The sequence below is a fragment of the Callospermophilus lateralis genome, chromosome 8, assembly GCF_048772815.1.
Source record: "Callospermophilus lateralis isolate mCalLat2 chromosome 8, mCalLat2.hap1, whole genome shotgun sequence".
Taxonomy (NCBI): domain Eukaryota; kingdom Metazoa; phylum Chordata; class Mammalia; order Rodentia; family Sciuridae; genus Callospermophilus; species Callospermophilus lateralis.
The window spans coordinates 123,483,770-123,505,308 of NC_135312.1; the positions used below are offsets into that span (position 1 = coordinate 123,483,770).

Consider the following 21,539-nt stretch of genomic DNA (forward strand, 5'->3'; position numbering starts at 1 on the left):
GAGTTGGGGGCCAACCTGTGGAGAGATCCTGTCTCCAAGAAGAAGCACATGCTTCTAATCACTATTCTAGACAGCTTGAGAAATAAAGCACAGTAGAAAGTACAGGGAGAAATCTCCCATAGTCTAGAAAGTCAAAGAAAATCATTTTACATTTTGCTTTCTTCTGTGCTTTTTGATATAAATTACACTTAAGTGGACTTAAACTGTTAAAAACTATCTGCTATTATTTTCCATCTTCTTGTCATTGAATTTTCTTGAGAAACATTTAAGCTGTAGTCATTTATTAAAATTACCTGTTGTTTCTTTGGTTTTCATCTTTTTAAAATTTATTTAACAAAATCATGATCCTTTTGATTCTCACTGTTTTTCACGTTGACGTCTGTTTCCTCACTGATTTTCATTCTGTGTTATTCATGATTTTCCAGGTATCTCTTCAGTCTGTGCTCATTGTCTTAGCAAGACTATTTCATTAAAAGTTTTTATTTTTGCTAAGACTTACAGCATGTTGTAAATTCATGAAAAGACTCTTTTATTAATTCACTCTTTTTTAGCTGTTATAAATTAAATAGCTGAAAATTACCAGATCTCCTGGCTATTTAGGTCTGAAAAACCCCAGATAATTGATTGAGATTATGAAATCTCTTTGCTAGAGCCATTTAATTAAATGTAAACTTTATTTAACATGGTATAGCTGAACTAAAGGACAAATTAGATTTAGATATCTAAGATTATCAGGAATATCCTAGAAATCTGCTATCGCTGTGGCCTTTATGGCTCTTGTTCTTTTAGTTTATAAAGAATATGTATATTTTCCTACCTTATCTGAATTTGGGGTTTCCTGTTAGTTTTAGTCAAATATCTTATTCTTAATTTTAACAGTTTCAATATGAAAATATTCAAATAAATTGATTGGCTTTGTATAGTTAATTATAATCACTCTAATATTTTAATGATGTGTGTGCTGTGTGCTACAATAATAGAAAAGCATTTCCGCTTATTTCCTAAAGGTTGTAAATTTGCTTTACGTGGGCGCTCTCTAGCATTGTAAAACGTTTCTGTGTAAATGCATTGGGAGTGATGCCGTGTGTTTTAAAGAGCAATCCATCATTTTTATTCATCAGCAGTATGGTTCTCTCTCCCCTCATTTAGATATGAAGTAAATTTTCAAGATGGTATTGATTGTGGAGGTGCATACATTAAACTCCTAGCAGACACTGATGATTTGATTCTGGTATGATATTTTAATATTTAAGAAAATCTTCTTAAAGTTAGTAAGTATTTTTAAGGAGTAATTGATACAACTGAAAGTTTCATTTCCAACAAAATCAAAAAGAACTCTGAATGTCTTTTCCCAACATAAGTTGATGTAGCTTTTACAGTTTGCCTTCAAGTTCCACATAAAGCTGGGTTACCTGGAGGCATCCATTTTGTAATGTTTAGCAATAAAAAATTTCACCATGTATGTAAATAGCAGATGACGTGGTGCTTATCAATGCTGTTGAAATATCTGCTTTGAGTTCTTCACAAAATAAGACTCATTCAGTTTGTTCAGAGAAATGAGATGACACACCAAAGCCGGGAAGCAGAGTGGGTGGAGAGCCACGTGGAAAGGGGTGAGTCCAGATGTTGGCAGCCACAGAAAGTGACCGACTGAAGAACATGGCTTAGCGCCTTCTCTGGCAGCAGGCTGTGTAAGTGTTTTGTCACATGACAAGACAAGAAAGGCTGTGAGCTGTTGGTCAGAACTAATGGCCAGCATCGGCTATGCAATGTGTAGGTTAAAGGTTGCTATTAGGATCAGGCAGAAAAGGCCACCTGTAGCGTATGTTGAAGTTCTTGCTGTAGGTGTTCTAAGGTGATGACCAGCAAAGGTAGTTGGCAAACCATCTAATGCCAAGTTGTGGTTTTTTAAAAAATATATGTATATTTTGAGGTAAAAGTTATCATTTTTCTATATCCTTTATTGTATTAAATAGTTCTTTGTTAAATTAACATTTAATACATTCTATAAACTCTACTCATGGGATAGGATAGAGAAATTCATTAAATGGCTCTATAATTCTGGACTAATCCCAGCACTCATCTCTCTTTGAAGGAAAACTTTTACGATAAAACATCTTATACCATTATGTTTGGACCAGATAAATGCGGAGAAGATTATAAACTTCATTTTATCTTCAGACATAAACATCCTAAAACTGGAGTTCTTGAAGAAAAACATGCTAAACCTCCAGATGTAGACCTTAAAAAGTTCTTTACAGACAGAAAGACTCATCTTTATACCCTGGGTATATCCTTTTAATTCATTCATTAATTCAAAAATATTTGCTGACTACAAATATATTCATAACAAGTGCTTTAGGAGAAAAATAAACACTCATCTACCTTCTAGAAGTTTATCTCTTGGGGAAAATAAGATATATATATATATATATACATATGTAGTTATAGTACAGATAGAAAATAAAGTGCCCGATGAGAGAGACAGATGAGGTACAGTCAAAAGTTCAAAGGCAGAGACTTGGAGAAAACTCACTATTATATTTGAACTTGTCTTCAAGTATAGGTAGAATGTGGAAGACAGGAGGAGAAAAGACATTTGTGGCACTGTGACAGTGGTGCTGTAAGAACAGGAAGCTAGAAAGAAAAGTGACAGAAGGGGAGGTCCCAGTGCTCAGGGGAGGAGTGGAGGCTTCATTCTGTAGGCAGCTGTGGTTGCTGTTAGGCACTGCTGTGGTTGAGGTGCGGCACATACCCAACTTTGCTAGGAAAAGCATTAGCAACCACATGTTGACATAGGTAGCTTCCTTTAAGTAAATGGGTTTGAATAGATGTGTTTGAATAGTAGGAGTTGCTTCTCCAGTTCCTAAGGATGCTAAAGAGCTTTGTTCTGCCCAGGATTACTTAAAAATCCTAACATTGCAGAATTAACAGGACATTTTGAAATGGCTCTATCAGCTTCTTCTCGCAAGTGTCAGCTCCATCCAAGACTAAGGTATTTCAGTGTTCTTTGCAAAGGCTGCAGTTACAGAAACAATCATCTTGTCTGCAAAGACAATGCCCAGGTTTCTCCTTAAGAATTTTTGCTATGATATAAAAAATCTTTTTCTGAAATAATTGGAAAGAAATAGTGGACATTTTGGGGAACATGAATGAAAAATTTTAACTAGAACAGGACATTTTAACTTTGTGCAAACCTGACCAAGAACAAATTAATAGAATACAGTAGAGGCTGTAGGAGAGTCATGTTTTTTGAAAGCAAAATTTCACATTCAGCAGTTTATCCAAAGAGAATCATCTAGAAGAAAGGTGACTTCTGTGTAAAGATATACTGCAAATTTGAAGCAAGCTAAGTGTTATCATTAGGGGACTTTGTATGTAATACAAAGGTGGTAACTACAAACATGTTTAACAGTAGGAATATTACTTATACAGACTGTATAACCCTTATCTAACAATCCAAAATCCAAAATGCTCTGAAATGAAAATTTTTGAGGGCTGACAGTTTGGAATTTGGAGCATTTTAGATTTCCAGATAAGGGATGCTCTCAACAAATGAAGTGTATGCAAATACTCCAAAACCTGAAAAAGCAGTGGTCTCAAGAAATTTGCATAGGAGATTTTCAACCTGTAATATTATTAAAATGGAGAAGGAAAGTGAAATTCATATTGTAGGGATATCATGGTGGCCAACAGACAGATGATGTAAACAGATAAGAAAAGATGTGATATGTACCTCGCCTTGTTCTCAGCCCTTCCTCTAGAACCACATGTGAGCTGAACAGTGGTCTCTATTCACCTAACTTAGTTAAGTTGCTGCCCTAGAGAATAAGAGTAACTAATAGGGCTGTAACTGAAACTCAAGTCCATGCATATGCATAAAAACATTGATTCTTGTGCTAGGATCACTAAATGACTTTTTTCTTTTTTAAAAACTGTGGTAGTACTATATTTTTATAACATTACTCTTTTTATAATGCCGAGCTCTGATTATAAAGTCATTTAAAAACATTTTTTGTAAATAGAAATGTTTGACCAAAAATTTTGAACCGAGTTGTTTTTCACACATAACTATTTGCCATATGCTTTTACTTTATTTTTATTTTATTTTTATGTGGTGCTGAGGATCAAACCCAGTTCCTCATGTGTGTGAGGCATGTGCTCAGCTATAACCCCAGCCCCTTCTATAATTAAAAAAAAAAAATCCATTTCAGTCACAAAATTTATGAAGAAAGTTCTTTTTAAGATTTTTTTAAATGCCTTTTTTTGAAAGTAGGAGGGACCCTGTACTTTTTTTGCATTTAAGCTCTTTCTCTTAGATCTGCTTCTGTCTCAACTTTTCCTTTATTTTAGTAATGTAGTTTCATAATCTCAGCTGTAATAGAAGAGGAAACAGTGGAAAACAGGGAGAAAATACTGAATGTGGGTGCTGTTATTTGGGATTTACATGTAGCATTACTTGGATTTGACATGAATAATCTGTCATTGTCATGACTGAAAGCCCTAGAGATGGCTATGACTGCAGAGCTGTGTCTTCAGAAGCCAGTGGCCACTTCACTAGTGATCAAGATGATCCTGACACTTGTCCACAGCTCCTACTTCTTTCATTTACTGTTAAGCAGCTCTTTTAATCGACATTCTCTCCAAAGATCTAAATTCTACCCAGAGGGAAGAGAGATCTTTTATTTTGTCATTACAAATGATAAGGGAATCTAGAGTTTACCTGGAACACACCTAGTGGTAAGAGTAAGCTTAGATATTGAAAACACCCGGAAGATGTTTTACACTAGAACATGTGAACCATGGAATTTGAAATGCTAGTGAGCCTCATCTTTAAATCTTTCTGAAATGATATTAATACAGCAATGTTTATTTCCTAATTTTGGTGGCCATATTGGGCTTTTGTAGGAGAAGTGTTTGTGAGACTATACCTTCAAACATTCAAGGGTGATGTGTAAGTTGTCAGTAACTTACTCTCAAGCAGCTCGGGAAAAAAGTTATTTGTAATTTACTTGCCACTTTTTGAGATTGTTTTAAAATGTTTTAAATGCTGAGGAAAATTGGGTTGTATCTGTAGCTTAAAAAGGTGAAGCTGGGGGCTGGAGTTGGAGCTCAGTGGCAGAGTGCTTACCTAGCACATGTGAGGCACTGAGTTCCATCCTTAGCACCACATAAAAAAATTAAGGCATGACGTCCTTCTCAAAAAAAAAAAAAAAAAAAAAAAAAAGGTGAAGCTGAGTGGCATGAGTCTCAGACAGCTGGCTATTGTGTATTTCTTACTTGAAAAGAATTGTAAACAGCAGTTTAAACAAAATTTTATCTTTATTTTAGAAAGAGTGAATCTAATGATTTCAGCATATTTTGAATACATTGATTATTCCTCTGTTTCTGGTAGGGAGAAAATTTTATCCATGAAGTTTAGATAGTTTTATTATTTAAAACATTGTCTTTAAAATTTCACGATAAGTATGAAATGTTTAAATTGTTCTTCAGTAATGAATCCAGATGACACATTTGAAGTATTGGTTGATCAAATAGTTGTAAACAAAGGAAGCCTCCTAGAGGATGTGGCTCCTCCTATCAATCCTCCCAGAGAAATCGACGATCCCATGGACGTGAAACCCGAGGAATGGGATGAGAGGGTGAAAATCCCCGATCCTTCTGCCGTCAAGCCGGAAAACTGGTGAGCACAGAGCTCAGTCATGAGCCTTATTCCACATAGTGAAGTCATGCCATGTAATATAGATGGACGTTTACAACCAACAAAACTTAGTATTTTATCATCAGAACCACTTATTTTGACCATTTGGTGTGAAATATTTTAAAATTGGCTTTCCAAATATTTTTGCACTTTCCTGCCTTTTAATTTAAAAAATTTCATTTAAATTAATACTTGCATATTATTGTAATTTTGATGCGTTTATTTTTGTGTTCAGTTCTATGGGAGGAAATTCATGAGCCAATACCAACTTTTTAATTTTATTCCTTGTTTGTTCTTTATCATATACATGTGAATGTTTTATCTAGTTTAGTTTGTTCAGTTGATAATTATTTACCCTTAAAATAGCCATAGTCTAATATCTATTAGACTATGCAGGACTCGCTCATACCAGTATGCTTTCAACCATAAATTTTTCACTAGCCCTGTGCGTGTTGTTTCCATTCTACAGAATTATGAATATTTTCCTTAAAAGACATATATTCAGCTTCTTAGTTCCCATAGCTTGAGTTCAGATGGCAAGAGATACCTGTATATCTCCTCATTTACTAGGATTTTTTTTTTTTTTTTTGTAATTTCTCCGTAAAGGTCATGTTAATTTTATTCCTGAGAAGCTTATTTCTTTTTCTGCTGAATGGGTAACCCTTAATTAGGTTTTGCTAGGTAAATTATCTGTCTCTTTGTATTTAACATACCTTATTTTCTATGGCTGTGTAACAAAGTCTCCCAAAAACATAGCAGCTGGAGGTGGCAAATTCTTACCATTTCGTGGGTCTTCTGCCTCAGGGACCCAGAGGGCTTAGCTGGGAGGTGCTGCCTGGGACTGTTCTAAGGCAGCGGTCAAGCTGCTGGCCAGAGCTGGTGCAGGGCCCACTTCTAGCAGCTCAAGCGGCTGATGCCAGGAAGTTTCCATTCTTCCCACCTGGGCTGTCTTTAGGTCTGTGGCAGATGGCTTCCCCCAAAGGGAGGGATCTGAGGAAAGGAGAGATCAACTACGGAAACTGTGGGGTCCTGTCTAACCTAATCTTAGAAGGAATGTGTTGTCGCTGGAGCTCATTCTGCTGGTCACACAGACCAATGCTGGTACATTTGGGAGGGAACCACATGACGATGTGAATATAAATATTAAGAGTAAAAACAATTCTGTGCTTAATTTACTAAGAGATTTTCCCCCATGATTTGGTATTAAATTTTGGGAAATCCTTTATGTGCATCTATTGAGATGACTATGTGTTTTCTATTTTTTTAATTTTTTGAATTATAGTAATTGATATTCTGTTATCGAACTAACCTTACAATCCACTCGGTATTATTCTTTTTTAAAAAAATGTTTTGTTGTGGGTGGACAGAATACTTTTATTTATTTTTATGCAATGCTGAGGATTGAACCCAGAGCCTCACCCTTTCTAGCCTAGCACTCTGCCATTGAGCTACAGCCCCAGCCTAGTTTTATCCTTTTAATAGTTGCTGGGTTTGAGTTATATAGTTTTCTTGTCAAATTCACTGTAGTGTGATTTCCATACACTGAAATTCATTTTAGGTTTACAGCTCTGTGAGTTTTGATGAATAGAAACAATGGTATAATCACACCACAATCATCATCTCCAATATTTTGGTCATCCCAGAGAGGTCCCTCCTGTCCTTTAGTCATCAGTTCTCTTCTCCTGCCCTCAGCCCCTGCAATCACAGATAGGATTTCTGTTTCTACATTTTACCTTTTCCAGAATGTATCTGAGAACAATGCTCTGAGATTCATTGGTGTTGCTACATGTGTCAGTAATTAACTTGTTTTATTGGTGAGAGTAGCATTACTTAGTGGAGGTAGAGCATGAATTGATTGTCCATTTGCCTATTGTTGAAAATTTTGGTGAATTCCAGGTTTGTGATAAGCATTTGTAGAGAGGGCTGTATGTGGATATAAATTTTCCATTTTCAAGGATAGATTCCTAGGAATAGGATTGCTGGATTGTACAGTAAATATGTGTGTAAGTTGATGAGAAACTGCCAAACTTTACCAAAGGACTGTCCCATTTCATGTTCCTATCAGCACTGTGAAGAGTTCCAGTTGTTTTATCAAGTAGAGAATCTGAGATTATCTGTTTTCCTCCCCTTTCCTATTCCTCCTCCCTACTCCACTGGTCTTCCCTATGTCTTTATGATATCCCCACCCCTCTCTTGTTCCCTTATTTTGCTCTAGCTTCTGTATATGTCAGACAATATTCAACCCTTGACTTTCTAAGTCTGGCTTATTTCACTTAGCATGATGTTCTCTAGTTCCATCCATTGACCAGCAAATGATATAATTTCATTCTTCTTTTTGGCTGAGTGAAACTACCTGTGCATATTTACTACATTTTCTTAATCCTGTCATCCATTTGATGTCTGTAACAATATTGGCTGGTGCCTTTGTTTTCATTTATGGGTATGTGTAGGTAGGGCACATCTTTCCTACCTCCATACCCCCTCTCCTCCCCTCTCTCACCCTCCCCTTTGCCCAATCACAGTTCCTCCATTTTTCCCATCCCCCTCCCCCATTATGGATCAGCATCCACTTATCAGAGAGAACATTCAGCCTTTGGATTTGGGGGATTGGCTTGCTGCGCTTAGCTTGATATTCTCCAACTCCATTTACCTGCAAATGTCATAATTTTGTTCTCTTTTAATGCTGAGTAATATTTCATTGTGTATATATACCACATTATCTTTATCCATTCATCTATTGAAGGGTATCTAGGTTGGTTCCACAGCTTAGTCATTGTGAATTGAGTTGCTGCAAACATTGATGTGGCTGCGTTACTATGGTATGCCGATTTTAAGTCCCGTGGTGTTGTGCCTTTATTTTTAAGGTGGATTTCTTACAGGATTCTGTGTCTGGGTCTTTCCTTTAAAAGGGTGTTTAATTCTAGGCTTATCTAATGTAACCTACCTCTAATTTCATTACGTGTTTTCTACTGTCCCATATATTCTGTGGCGCTTTCTTGACTTGATAGTTGTTTTCCTTTATTGCAGTTTTCCACTCTTCCTTTCCTGTTGGTTTCTTAGCCTTTCCTCTGTGGTTTATGGTTTAGTGGTTGCTCTAGGCTTCACAATATGCATCTTTAACAGATCTCGGTCTACTTCAAACAAAAACTCAGCCTTCACGTGGAATTGAGCCCCATTTGAGTCTCCTGTCATTCCGCGCCCTGTGTGTTGTGTCCACGCACTTCCTTCTGTGCGCACGGGGAAGGCCATGTGCCTGCCCTCCCTTCAGCGTCTTTGGATCATAGGAGGGGAAAGCCTTTTGGTTACCCCCATGGTCACCTTCTCTGGGACTCTTGTTCCTTCTGTGCCAGTGCAGATTTCCAACTGTGATCATCTCCCCGCTGCCTGAGAAGCTTCCCTGAGGTGTGGCCCAGCCCGTCATCAACATTGGATTCTCCTGGCCTTCCTGGGATGGTTCCTTTGCCTTCATTTTTTTTTTTTTTTTTGAATAATTTTTTAGTTATAGATGGACACGGTATCTTTATTTATTTATTTTTATGTGGTGCTGAGTTTCAAACCCAGGGCCTGATGCATGCAAGGCAAGTGGTCCACCACTGAGCTCCGCATTTTCCTGTCCACTCCAGGTTGGCAGCTGTTTCCCAGCAGGCATCTCTGATCCGGGGCTCCCGCTGTTTCTGCAGAGAAGTCGGCCATTGTGTTCATCTTTGCTCTACTTTACCTGATATGTCCTTTGTTCTCAGTTTGATTTTAAAATGTTTCGATATTACCAATTTTCAGCAGTTGATTTTTGCGTTACCCAGTGTGGCTCTCTGTACACTTCTCTGCTTTGGATTCTTTAACCTTTCTGGAATGTGGGCTCATAGTTTGTACCAAATTTGGATAATGTTTTCAGCCATTATTTATTTCAACACTCCCATGTTCCTCTCTTTCTCCATTCCTGTGTCCTCTCTGTGTTAAATGTATGTCACGCGACTTTAGATTGTCTCACTGAGGATCACTGAGGAGGGAGGTGTCCATTGTTTTTAAAATAGTTTTCCTCTTTTTGCTTCATACTAGAAAATGTCCCTATTTCCTTACATTCTTGTTTTTTGGGTAGACACCAGGATTGCTACCTGTTTGGAAAGTAGTGTGGTGTTCCTGGAAAATCAAAAGTGCTAAACTTGTTAACTCTTTTTTGATTAACAGAGCCACTGATAGCCAGAGATTGTTATAGGAAGTACGTCATACACGTAGGCAGAGCCTCCTGGTCTAAAAGACATCAGTAGGAAGCCCCTGCCAGTGACTGTCCCTGCCTCCTGCTGTCGGGAGAGAAGGCTCCTCCTTCCCCATGGACTCACAGGGCTTCTTGAGTTTTCACCCAGAAAGGATGAGTCTGTCATTAAATGTGAGAAATCGCAGATAACGGTCATATTCTGACTAGCAAAATGTGCTGGATTTGCTTTAAAGAATTAGAAGAAAATCTTCCTCAAATTTTAAGTTCTGGTTATCCTGAGCACTCAGAGACTCAAGGTAACATTGATGTCAGGCAAGTTCAAGTCTGTACATTCATAGTCACTTATTTTAGTTAATTTTTTACTCAAGTTTTATTTGGAAAGTCATGAAGGAACATCTTATTTTAAAATTTCTGTAAAGATGAAATCATATTGGTAGTTCTAGTCAGTACTTGATATAATTATGTTTATTTTAGAATTCACTCCCTAAGTTAGTGTTAGTTTTAAAAATAGAAATATTAGAATTAAGGTAAATGTGGAGAGTTTTTTAAAGAAAAATAACAGTGGAGGAGGTAAGACCTTTTCAAATATTACATAAAATCCAAAACCATAAAGGGAATTATTAATAAATTCAACTATTTGAAAGCAGATGATTTGTGTGTGATAAAGAAAAAAGAACAAACTTTATAAAAACCACATAAGAAACTGGAAAATGTCTTTTGAATTCATATAGCTGACAACTGGCTAATTTCTTCATACAAAGGTAATGAGCTATTTAATGTAAACAGAAATGGTTTTTATGTATCACTTCATGCTGTTAAATGTACACTAAAATACAGTGCAATGCCATTTTCAACTATCAAGTAGGCAAAAAATCAAAGTTTGGTAGTACTATTGGCAAGGTCACAAGAAAATCGGTACTCCTGTACACTACTGATAGGACTGAAAATGAAGCATAAGAAAGTAATTTGGAAGACATCAAAATTTAGTATGCTCATACTTTTGCAGGTGAGAAATGGCTTACAATCTATTATAACATTGTTTGTAATAGTAAAATTTTGGAAACACTGTCTCTAAAAAGGAAATACCTAGATAAATTATGAAATAAAGTAGAAAATTATGCAACTGCTAAGAATAAAAGAGATATATGTGTAAAAATAACAGAATAATCTCGACACAGAGTAGGCTTACAATATATATTGTTGAGTGAGTTTCTAAGGGACAAAACCAAGATCTAACATATTGTGTAGGGCATGCTATCATTTGTGTAAATAAACACAGGTGCATGTGTGAATGTTGGGAATATATTATAAAGAATTAGCAAGTTAGCAGAAGACTTTGGCGAGAGCCATGTGGTGGGGTGGTAAGAACATCAAGAAAGAAGGGTGGGAAACCCTGTGATGGTGTCTTCTGAAGTTGGCAACATGCAATTTAGAACTGTTTGAATAATTATTAATTAACATAAAATAGTGTATTTATAGGGATGAAAGTGAACCTGCCCAAATAGAAGATGTAAATGTCGTTAAGCCTGACGGCTGGCTGGATAATGAGCCAAAATTCATCCCAGACCCTCAAGCCGTGAAACCTGAAGACTGGTGAGCGCTCTTCACCTTCAAACACCAGCGTCTGTTCTGCCACTGGCTTTTGCAGCTGGTGGGAGAGAATTGAGGTCACTGTTTGTTCTGTTCTGATGTCTTAAGGAATGAAGACATGGATGGAGAATGGGAGGCACCTCATATAGCTAACCCCGCATGCCGGATTGGGTGTGGTGAGTGGAAACCTCCCATGATAGACAACCCAAAATACAAAGGGATTTGGAGACCACCCATGATTGATAACCCTGACTACCAGGTAAGGACTTGTTTTTCCAGTTCTTGGGTAAAGTTTAAAATGTTTTGTTGCTTTTTGTATCTTCTTATCAGTAACATCATGTTAATTTTTAGAAGCTTGATTTATAATTTATGAAAAAAAAGACGTCAACTAATTTATAGTTCAAAAGGAAAGCATTCTTTAAATAATTTTTTAAGGTAATAAAATTAAGAACTTAAGATAAATCACTTCATACTTCCCTAGTAATCAATTGATGCTCCCTTATAAAGTTTTAGAAATAAATATGAAAAATAAATTCTGATCAAGAGGACTCACATTTTAATAAATAGTGCCTGTGCTTAATTAATGTGCTCCTTAATTTTTTATATTATTAAAATTCAGAATTTTTAATGATCTTTTGAGTGTTCCTAACTTTTTATATTAGAAGTCCCTGTTATTCATTTAACCTTCCAATTTTATCTTTGTAATTATAAACTGACATTTTCTAACATTTTATATATCTGTCTATATAGATATAAATATATATGTGTGTATATAGTATGTATGTGTATATATATATATATATATATATATATATATATATATATATATGCAGTTCCGCACTCTAATTATTCACTATAGTTTTTCTTCATAGCATTTCCTTGGATAATTTTTTTTTTAATGTCTGTATCCTCATTAGACTTCAGATGCTGTAAGACAGGAACCATATATCTGTCTTGATCACCATTGTATAGCTAGCATTTGGCACAGTGACAGTACCTGGCACAGAGTAGATATGTATGATGGTGGAATGAGTCAGTGAGTTATCACATTGCTGAGTTTATTTGACTTCATTGACAGTTTAGTCCTTCAAGACCATTTGAGATGAGGCTTTTATATTGAATAATCATCTGAGGTTCAGCAGTAATCAGTTATTGGTGCCTGTCTTGGGTATACATCAAGAGAAGTGGCTCTATTTTTGCTATACAATGATCTTCCAAATTTGAACAAATTTAATGACATCTTGCCTCGAGTAACTTGATTAAATACAGAAAATTTGTATAGAATAACATCACTTGTGAAATTTAATTAAGTTTTGGGGCGTGTTGGATTTTTGCTTTTTTTCAGAGTTAAAAGTCAGTATTTCTCATAAGAAATATGGTGAATAGAATAAGAAACTAGATTTTATTTCCAATAAATTACTAATGAATTTATGTCGTTTTCAATTTTTTTTTCTCCACTTGCTGATAATTTTATTCAACAGCAGCTGCTTCTTGAGCAGCATTTGTAATGAAATTATCTTATTTGAAAATGTCTCCAATTATTTTTTTTTCAGGGCATCTGGAGTCCTCGAAAAATTCCCAATCCAGATTATTTTGAAGATGTACATCCATTTCTTCTTACTTCTTTCCGTGCTATTGGTTTAGAGCTTTGGTCTATGACTTCTGATATCTACTTTGATAATTTTATTATCTGTTCGGAAAAGGAAATAGCAGATCGTTGGGCTGCAGATGGCTGGGGATTGAAAATAATGGTAGAGAATGCTAATGAGGTATGGTATTGACCGTAATGGTAATGACACAACTAGAACTCAGTCCTGATTTTAAGTTGTACACATGGTCCTTTTAGTGGTACATAAATTTTCAGTAATCACTATATGCCAATGAAATATACCTAAATTTAAGTTTATGTGGACAAAATATTTATCGCCATATATAACTTCATTATAAACTATATAAACTACCATGTATGCACATGTTCTCATTTTATTTAAGTTGATAGTTTTAATGGGATTTAATCCCTATTTATTATTTATAGAAATAAGATTTCTTACTGTCTTTATTACCTTGCTAATTCAACTAATATATATTCATTTTAACTATTTTTCACTTAGAGAAAAACAAAAGAATTTTAAATTTAACATTATAAAGTTGTGTTTCGGGTTTTTTTTTTTTTTTTCCTGCAAATCTTACAACTGTTTAGAAAAGGTTAAGCTAAATGTCTCAACACATTTTGGAGAATTTTAAAATCAGTTGGCTGTAAAGAAAAATTCATTCCTTTCATTTTGTTTCTTTGGATACTTGCAACAACCCTCTAAAGAGTAGGTAAACCTTGACTCTCATTTTGAAACTTTTAACGAAAACATTTGGTGATTTCAGATTCAATTTTAATAAGAGAAACAATTTCCTTATTGAGGTCATTGTGAAATTTGTTTATATGAAAAAGAAAACAAAAATTCTAAGATATAATTTAATTGATAGGTTCTTTAAAAGTGTAGAATGAATTATCAGGGAGTTGTATACTTCTGAATGAACCAGATAACACGGTCATAAAAAGTAATTCTATCCTGAGTAGTTCTACTAAAAGAAAGAAAATTGTCATTATTCTTGCTGGCAGGTTAGAAGTTTCCATATACGTAGTAACATACCTCAAAGTCTCACTCATGCTAATGATTAAATTCAACTTTACATAGAGGACATTCTAAAGATGGCAAAATAAAATTTTTCTTTTTCTTACAAGTTCATCACTCCCTAATACAAAATACCTAGGTAAATATCTTTTAAAGACTGTTTCCCAGTGGAGGTTTGTAAAATTTGAGTCACATTTTTATGCTTATATTTCGTATAGCCTACCGTATTTAAACAGCTAATGACAGCTGCCGAAGAGCGTCCCTGGCTTTGGATCATTTATCTGGCAACAGTGGGGCTGCCAGCAGCATTAATTGCTTCATTTTGTTGGCCAAGAAAAGTAAAGGTAAAGCAAAAGAATTTCCTTTGTGATTCTTAAAAGTAATAAACTAAACATCCTATGTTTACTGATTGCTTACTGCGTATGTAAATAGCGCTTTGCTTTTGGTAAAAATAGCTTGTGTTAAACTATTGCAGAAAAAATATGTAGATGCAGAGTATAAAAAAACCGACATATGTAAACCACAAACAAAGGGGGCGCTGGAGCAAGAAGTGAAGGAAGAAAAGGAAAAAGTAGCTCTGGAGAAACCAGCGGATGTGGAAGAGGAAAAAAAGCATAGCGACAGTGAAGTTCTTGAAAAGGGTAGGATGGCATCGCATCGTGGCTTGGGAGAGGGGCCCTGGACCAGGCTAAGAAAAGAGCTTAGTCCCTGGAAGGCACAAGGTGATGCGCTGCCTATTATTACTTGCACACCTGACCCCCCGGGGTTGTAGACTGACAGCAAGAGGTACATAGGGGAGACACAGGGGTTGACCTGTCAACTTCTCTTCCCCAAGCCCTCACTATTGGTGGGGTAGGAGTTTTCACTTTATATAGCTCCTAGTGTATACTTCATATATATATATATATTTTGTAATGATGGATGGAGGTTTGGTTAAATGTAATACATAGGAGAGTCGGTCACAGAACAAACACAGGACCATGTGCACTAAGCACAAGTGTGAGTAAGCAGCATGCTGAAGGGTAAAAAGAGGTCACCACACACCACGGGAAGAATTAATAAGGAGTGGACTTGGCATGTCCACTCCTTAAGTTCTCAGAGCATGTTTCATGTTATGTACAGAATTCTATTAATGTGTCCCTTGCCTCAATGAGTCTGATTTATTTATATTGTGATAGAACTATGAATACTTGCATTATTTTTTTAATTTTTGAAAGGAAGAAATTGCTTTTTTATTTTGGAATTTAAATAAGCCCCTCTTGTTGTATTTAATACTTTTCAGCAATACAATTCAAATTTATCAAGTCTTTGCTTTTAATAAAATCTTTATTCTAGAAGATGAAGGTGAACCTGAGGAAAAGAGTGAAGAAGAAATTGAAATTATAGAAGGGCAAGAAGAGGGTAATAAATCAAATAAGTCTGGATCAGAGGATGAGGTAAGCATCTCTTTAACAGAAAATGAGCTAGTTTTCAAGGGTGATTGTGATCCACTAAAAAATATTTCAATAAAAGCAGCCATCTAGTTTGTGAAGGAATTTTTGCCATATTTTCCTGGGCTTTCGTAAGAGTCTCATATTGCTTTTAAAACATATTGATAAAGGCGAGAAAATACTATAACATATTTTGACAATAAAACAAAATATGTAGAATTAAAGTTACAATAAACCCATGATTTGAATATTTGAATCGTAATCCTGATTATTGCAAGACAATTTTCTTCATAGCTGCTGCAAAAACATTCTTATTGTCCCAGTACTGTCACATTTTGAGATATTTCATTCATTGGGTAGTTGAGTACTATCTGTCTGATTCCATGTTTTTCTCAAATTTTCAGTGAAGTAGCTTTTTCTTCTGTTTTATATGTTTCTGATATAAAATGGAACTTCCCACAATGCTTCTTCTTTAGTCATTTTTTATAGAATCAGAAGTGATCCAGGGTATGATTGAGGACCACAGCTTTCTTTTTTTATCCAGCATAAACCAAAAGCTATTCAGAGCTGCTCTGAGCCTCCAGCCGACCTCCTTCCACGCTGGTGGAGGGCTGGTAGGGAGCAGCTGTGCCTGGCCTGCTGCAGGCTCTGGAATAGACTCTCTGTTGGGTCTATTTGAAGAAACTCCCAGATTTACTAGTGTTTGTTTGTTGTTAAACTTTGTCTCCCCTAACATGGGGGAATAGTCATGTTTAGGGGAACTGGGTAAAAATAATTTCTTCCAGAGCAGAGTTCTAAACAGTCGCTGATTCAGCTGCGATGTTCTTAATAATGACACTTGTAGCCATTTACTCAGATGTTTTCTAGTTATATTTGTCACAAAACATTTTTATGACTTTAAGAATATCTTAATTCTGTCTTCCAGTCTTTTAGTCTTCATACACATATTGATCAGTAAGCTAAAATAAGTCAATTTTGTGTGATATGACCTTACTAAATAATTATGACTTTATGTAATACCATGTAATATTTTGTTCCAAAAATTTGATTTATGTACAAACACACATTCTGGAAGGATAAGAAAGGAATGAAAAACCTTGAACCATTATATTCAATGATTTCTTTTTCTCTTTTCTAATTTTTTCTGGAGGTACTATGTGCCAGAAGTTCTGAAAACCAACTTAGCAATTCATTACTTACAGAAATATTGTGATGAATAGTTAGTGCTGTTGTCCCACAAAAATATCATATAACTATTAATTAACTATGACACCGAGACCAAGTTCTGAGTCATAAATAAAATGTTGAATACAGTGTTAGTGGTTGTCACATGTTTATTTGATGAGCAGTGTTATTCTAAAAATGTAACTATGCCAAAAGATGAACAAATGAAAATACATCAATTTCTGTGCACAGTTTGCACAAAGTCAAAAAACATGTATAAGATGGCTTTTGATAGTTAGAACATGTATTTTGGAGAATATAAAGTATGTCATTTATTGTTTATGTACAAGTTACATGAATAAAATAAATATTTCCATAATTCTCTTTTCTAGATGAAAGAAGCAGATGAGGGCACAGGATCTGGAGATGGGCCCACAAAGTCAGTACGCAAAAGAAGAGTGCGGAAGGACTGAAATACATTCAAGTATTCTTAATGCCTGAGAGAGAGTTGGCATGCTAAAATTAGTGTGCCAGGACTGACCTTGAATCAATCTGCCTGTCCTGTTTCTAAAAATCTAGCAAAGTTATTCTTTCAGGTATTTATTTTAGTCTTTTCAGGGGGAAAAGGGCATCTTTGAAGTTACCTGGTCTTTGAATTTTACATAAAAGTGGCACATTACATATCAGATTTAAGAGATTAATAACATTAGATGTTACAGTTTTAATAGTTTGAAGAAGTTTTGGTTCATACAGAGCAAAATTATATGTAGCAACTTCACTGCTATGGGAAAAATCAGTTATTGGAATTTCCACTCAAATGGCTATACAAGAAGAGAACTGGTAGTTTTATAATACAAATAAGAGTGTGTTCTGTTGTACAGAGCTAAAGGCAATAAAGTTTCTGTATGGTTGTTTGATTCCATCAGCAATTGAAAGTGTTGTGTGTGACCCACATTTACCTAGTTTAAGCTTTCTGGTCAGTTGTTCACTTAAATTAGATTCCTTTAAAGAGGTGCTTTGTTGACAAACTTGTCAACAAAACAAAAGTCTGTGTGTCACTTAGAGAATCACTGGATAATACTGTAGCATATTTTACATTTAAATACAAAGATAATAGGTTTATCAAAACAAAATGGTGTACAGATTTTTTCAAACTCTTATAGTAATTATATGCCAGAGTGTCTTAACCCATTCACAAAATTGCTTGTGTCTATATTGCTCTTGAAAATAAAATCTAAATATTTTTCTTCTTTAAATTATACATACTCTTTCACATATAATTATTGGGGAGGCTTTGAATTATTTTTTATGAGATCCTGATAGCTAACATAAATTTATCATGCTTTACGTTTTTATCCTGCTTCTCCCTGACAGATTCAAATCTATTTTAGGCCTCTCCTCTAGCAGCAGAGCTGCCCTTGTGGTGCCTTTCCTCTTGTTAGAATAGTTACCAAATGTCCCGGAAGTACCTTATAGTGGAACTGTGTCGTTTCATTTAAAATATCACATTAAACAACTTTTTATGTTTAAGTAACAGGTGTGGACCCATTAGAAGGTGATTTACATGTGAGACGGAAAACTCTTGACTACTAAGTATCTAGCAAACTTCATATTAGTTGGGTGGGATTTTAGATTCCTTCTCAGACTCCGTATTTTTATAAACCCCACCCAAGTTCCCATACAACTCCGCCCCACAGGCACATTTAGAACTTATGTATAGGGAAAATAAGTCCCTAGCTCCCTCCATTTACTAAAGGAAGCTGAGCACAGCTGGTGAAACTATTCACTCCTTATTTCAGTGAATGAATTGAAAATGAAAGTTAAGTGCTCTCCTTCTCTGCTATATCCTGACTTTCACAAACTGGTGGTGAAACAATTAGGCATAATTTATATTTATTTCCTACTAGCTAAACTCAATACATCTTCCAAGGACTTTCTCGTTTGCTTTGAACTAGACATACGAATAATTCTAGAGAAGAGTTTCTCAAATAGCTATTTCAGGCAATAAATTCTTTCTGAAAACTTTGCCTTACCAACATGTAGTAAATTTTTTTTTTCTAAAGACTGGCTAAAACTGCTTCGACTCTCTTTTTGGTTGCAGATTCATTTTAATTTGAATGTTTGGTTAAACCCTATGAATTTGCAGTGGTAAGATTTGAGCAACCAACTTGCCAAGTCAGTGCTCATTACTGTGCATGCTCCCCTCTGTAGATGTACCAGGGCTGATAGGTTTAACCCAAACTAAAACTTAGAAATAACGTATGAGATCTATGCAGTAGACAAGGCAGAGTCTAATAATCCAGTGCCTTTTTCCTTTTATTACTCTCATCTGACTTTGAATAACGTAAATGTTATTTTCTCTAATAAAGGAGAATAAATACATTTCACTTAAAAGGTTTTTTTTTTTTTTTTGAGGCTTTTTAACTTTACCAAGTTAAAGTAACTTTGCTTCTCCTGAAAATGTTTTTCTTCTAGCCTTGCATCCAGTAATCACTTCTGTAGGGAGGCATAAATAATGTCAGTTGAATAATATGGGTCTTTTTGAAGTGTTAGTCACCATTTGGAGGAGACACAGGTTAGAACAGTTTATATGTTAAAGTGAATTAGTAGTAATTGATTTACCATAAACATGTGGAATTCTAGTCCTAAGTGTTTATTCAATGCAGGCTATTCAGAATGGCTGAATCATAAGTATATTAAAGGCATCTCTTAAAGGGTTTTTTTTTTTTTTTTTGGTTCTCTTTTCAGTTTTGTTTATGTTTTAACTTCAGTAGGATTTACAGATGAAATATCAGCTGGCTAAAATAACCGCTTAAATCCTTTACAGAAATGACCAAAACATAGGGGTATTACTTCACAAATTTTAGTAATTTCTTCTCAGAATATATAGCTCCCATGCATTTCCATAATATGACTGCTGTTTTGGAAATAGAAGTACCCCTACTCTGACAAGCCAAATGGGGCCAGTTGGTGGAAAAGAAGATGCATTTGGAAACATATTTGGAGTTGCTCTTTGGAGATCCAAATGCACAGAAGAGTGAAAGCTAAGGGCAGTTTTGGAGAAGATGGGCAATGGCACAATAGGACGATTATCTTTTAACATCTTATTTGTATAATGTCTTATCACATTTTGTGTTTGATGAATGAATAAAAAATATAATACTCTTTGTAAGATTGGGAGTTTTCAAGTTTTAGTAACATATTTGACAAATCATTTATAAATAAGGTATAAAATTAAAGCAATAAAATACATTAAAAGTTGATTATAATGTATTACTTTACCTTCTGTCACCATTCTCAAAACTCTGCTTCTTTATAAAGTAAATGATATCCTGGGGTCAACAAGTCCTTGTTATATATACCTTTTTAAATACCATTAATATATAGTGAAATAAACTGTAGCTACAAGGAAATTAAATAATTCTCTTCTAATTCTTAATATCCTGTGTAATTACAGTCTCTGTACTTTCATGATTTGCAAGTGATTAAGAATTAATCTGATGCTCACTGGTAAAAATTTTTGGTTGTGTTGGTATTGAAGTATTTCATGATAACCACCAGAGGGCATTACAAAATAAAAAAGTATTAGGCAAAGTAAAGAAAGACTTTATTTACATTCTAAAGAATTAAGATCTATTTCGCTCTGCTTTGGACCACAAAATTAATTTTAGATTCTACAGTTCATCTCTCATTTAGATCAGAGGGAAGTGTAATGGACAGGACTAAAGATGCAACATTATTAACTAGTTGAAAGTAAATGCTCATGAGTTTGGTTGCTTTTCTATAAAAATCCAAAAATCTCTGGAGTGAAAATATTTTTTAAAAATCATTTTATCACTAAAACTCATTTGGTAGTCACACCCGATTTCCTAGACAGACTTTTATAAATACTGTGTCGCCTGTCTTCATCCCACTTAGTATTAATGCTGATAGAGTTGGCTGAGAAATGTTAATGTATTTGATTACAGGTGCCAGTCAAAACCATATCAGCGTATGAACTATAATACTTTATAAAAAATCTGAAAAATGCCAAATTTGAAACATTTGCCCTACTACTTCCACATAAGTGAATGCTGTCTGTAGTAACTGGATATAAGTCCTGTCCAAAGGGGATATAAAGAAGACAATGGCAGTGTCAGCATTGAAGAAGTCCTCCTGGAGAAAGGGGGTACCTCAATTTGTTGAGGCTGCTATAACAAAATACCATAGACTGGGGTAGCTTATAAATACCAGACACTTGTTTCTCACAGTTCTGAAGGCAGGATGTAAGATCAGGGTGCCAGCAGAGCTGGGTTCTGGTGAAGATTCTCTGCCAGGATGCAGACTGCTATCTTCTTGCTATGGTCCACTAGTCTTTCTGGCACTGAATACCATTTATGAGGGTTCCATCCCTGATAATTATAACCTATGGCACAACTTCCTAATACCATCACATTGCATTAAAAGCTGCATCTAAACTGACAGGCCTTCACAGACATCCTGGCTTTTGAGCTGAATCAATGAAGATTTGAGTACTTTCTATATGAAAAAGTTGTGCAGGTACTTAGTAGCAAGAGACAGGCTAAGCTGCTAGTAGCAACCAAAATCCTTTATCTGTTTCCATTTTAATAAATTTGTAGCTAGGCAGTTTCCCAGCCACAGCTCTGTCTAGAAGTAATTAAGTCTCCACATGATGGGAATGCAAAAAGAAATCGGTCATTTCAAGGCCCAGCCCATAAAAACCTGACCTTCGTGCACATTTTTTTTTTTCCAAATCAGAATCATATGTGAAGTGACTTAAGAATCCATGAGTGAAAATGTTAGAGCCAACCTTA

General features: G+C 35.2%; 1 protein-coding gene across 1 annotated transcript; it reads left to right on the forward strand.

Moving 5' to 3' along the window:
* Positions 1-2,128: 2,128 nt before the first annotated feature.
* On the forward strand, positions 2,129-17,198 carry Clgn (calmegin). The gene is made up of 9 exons (XM_076864576.2): positions 2,129-2,288; positions 5,494-5,683; positions 11,394-11,507; positions 11,613-11,763; positions 13,058-13,273; positions 14,350-14,475; positions 14,607-14,772; positions 15,467-15,567; positions 17,118-17,198. The coding sequence occupies exons 1-9, from the start codon at positions 2,129-2,131 to the stop codon at positions 17,196-17,198; spliced, it is 1,305 nt and encodes a 434-aa protein (XP_076720691.2).
* Positions 17,199-21,539: the final 4,341 nt, after the last annotated feature.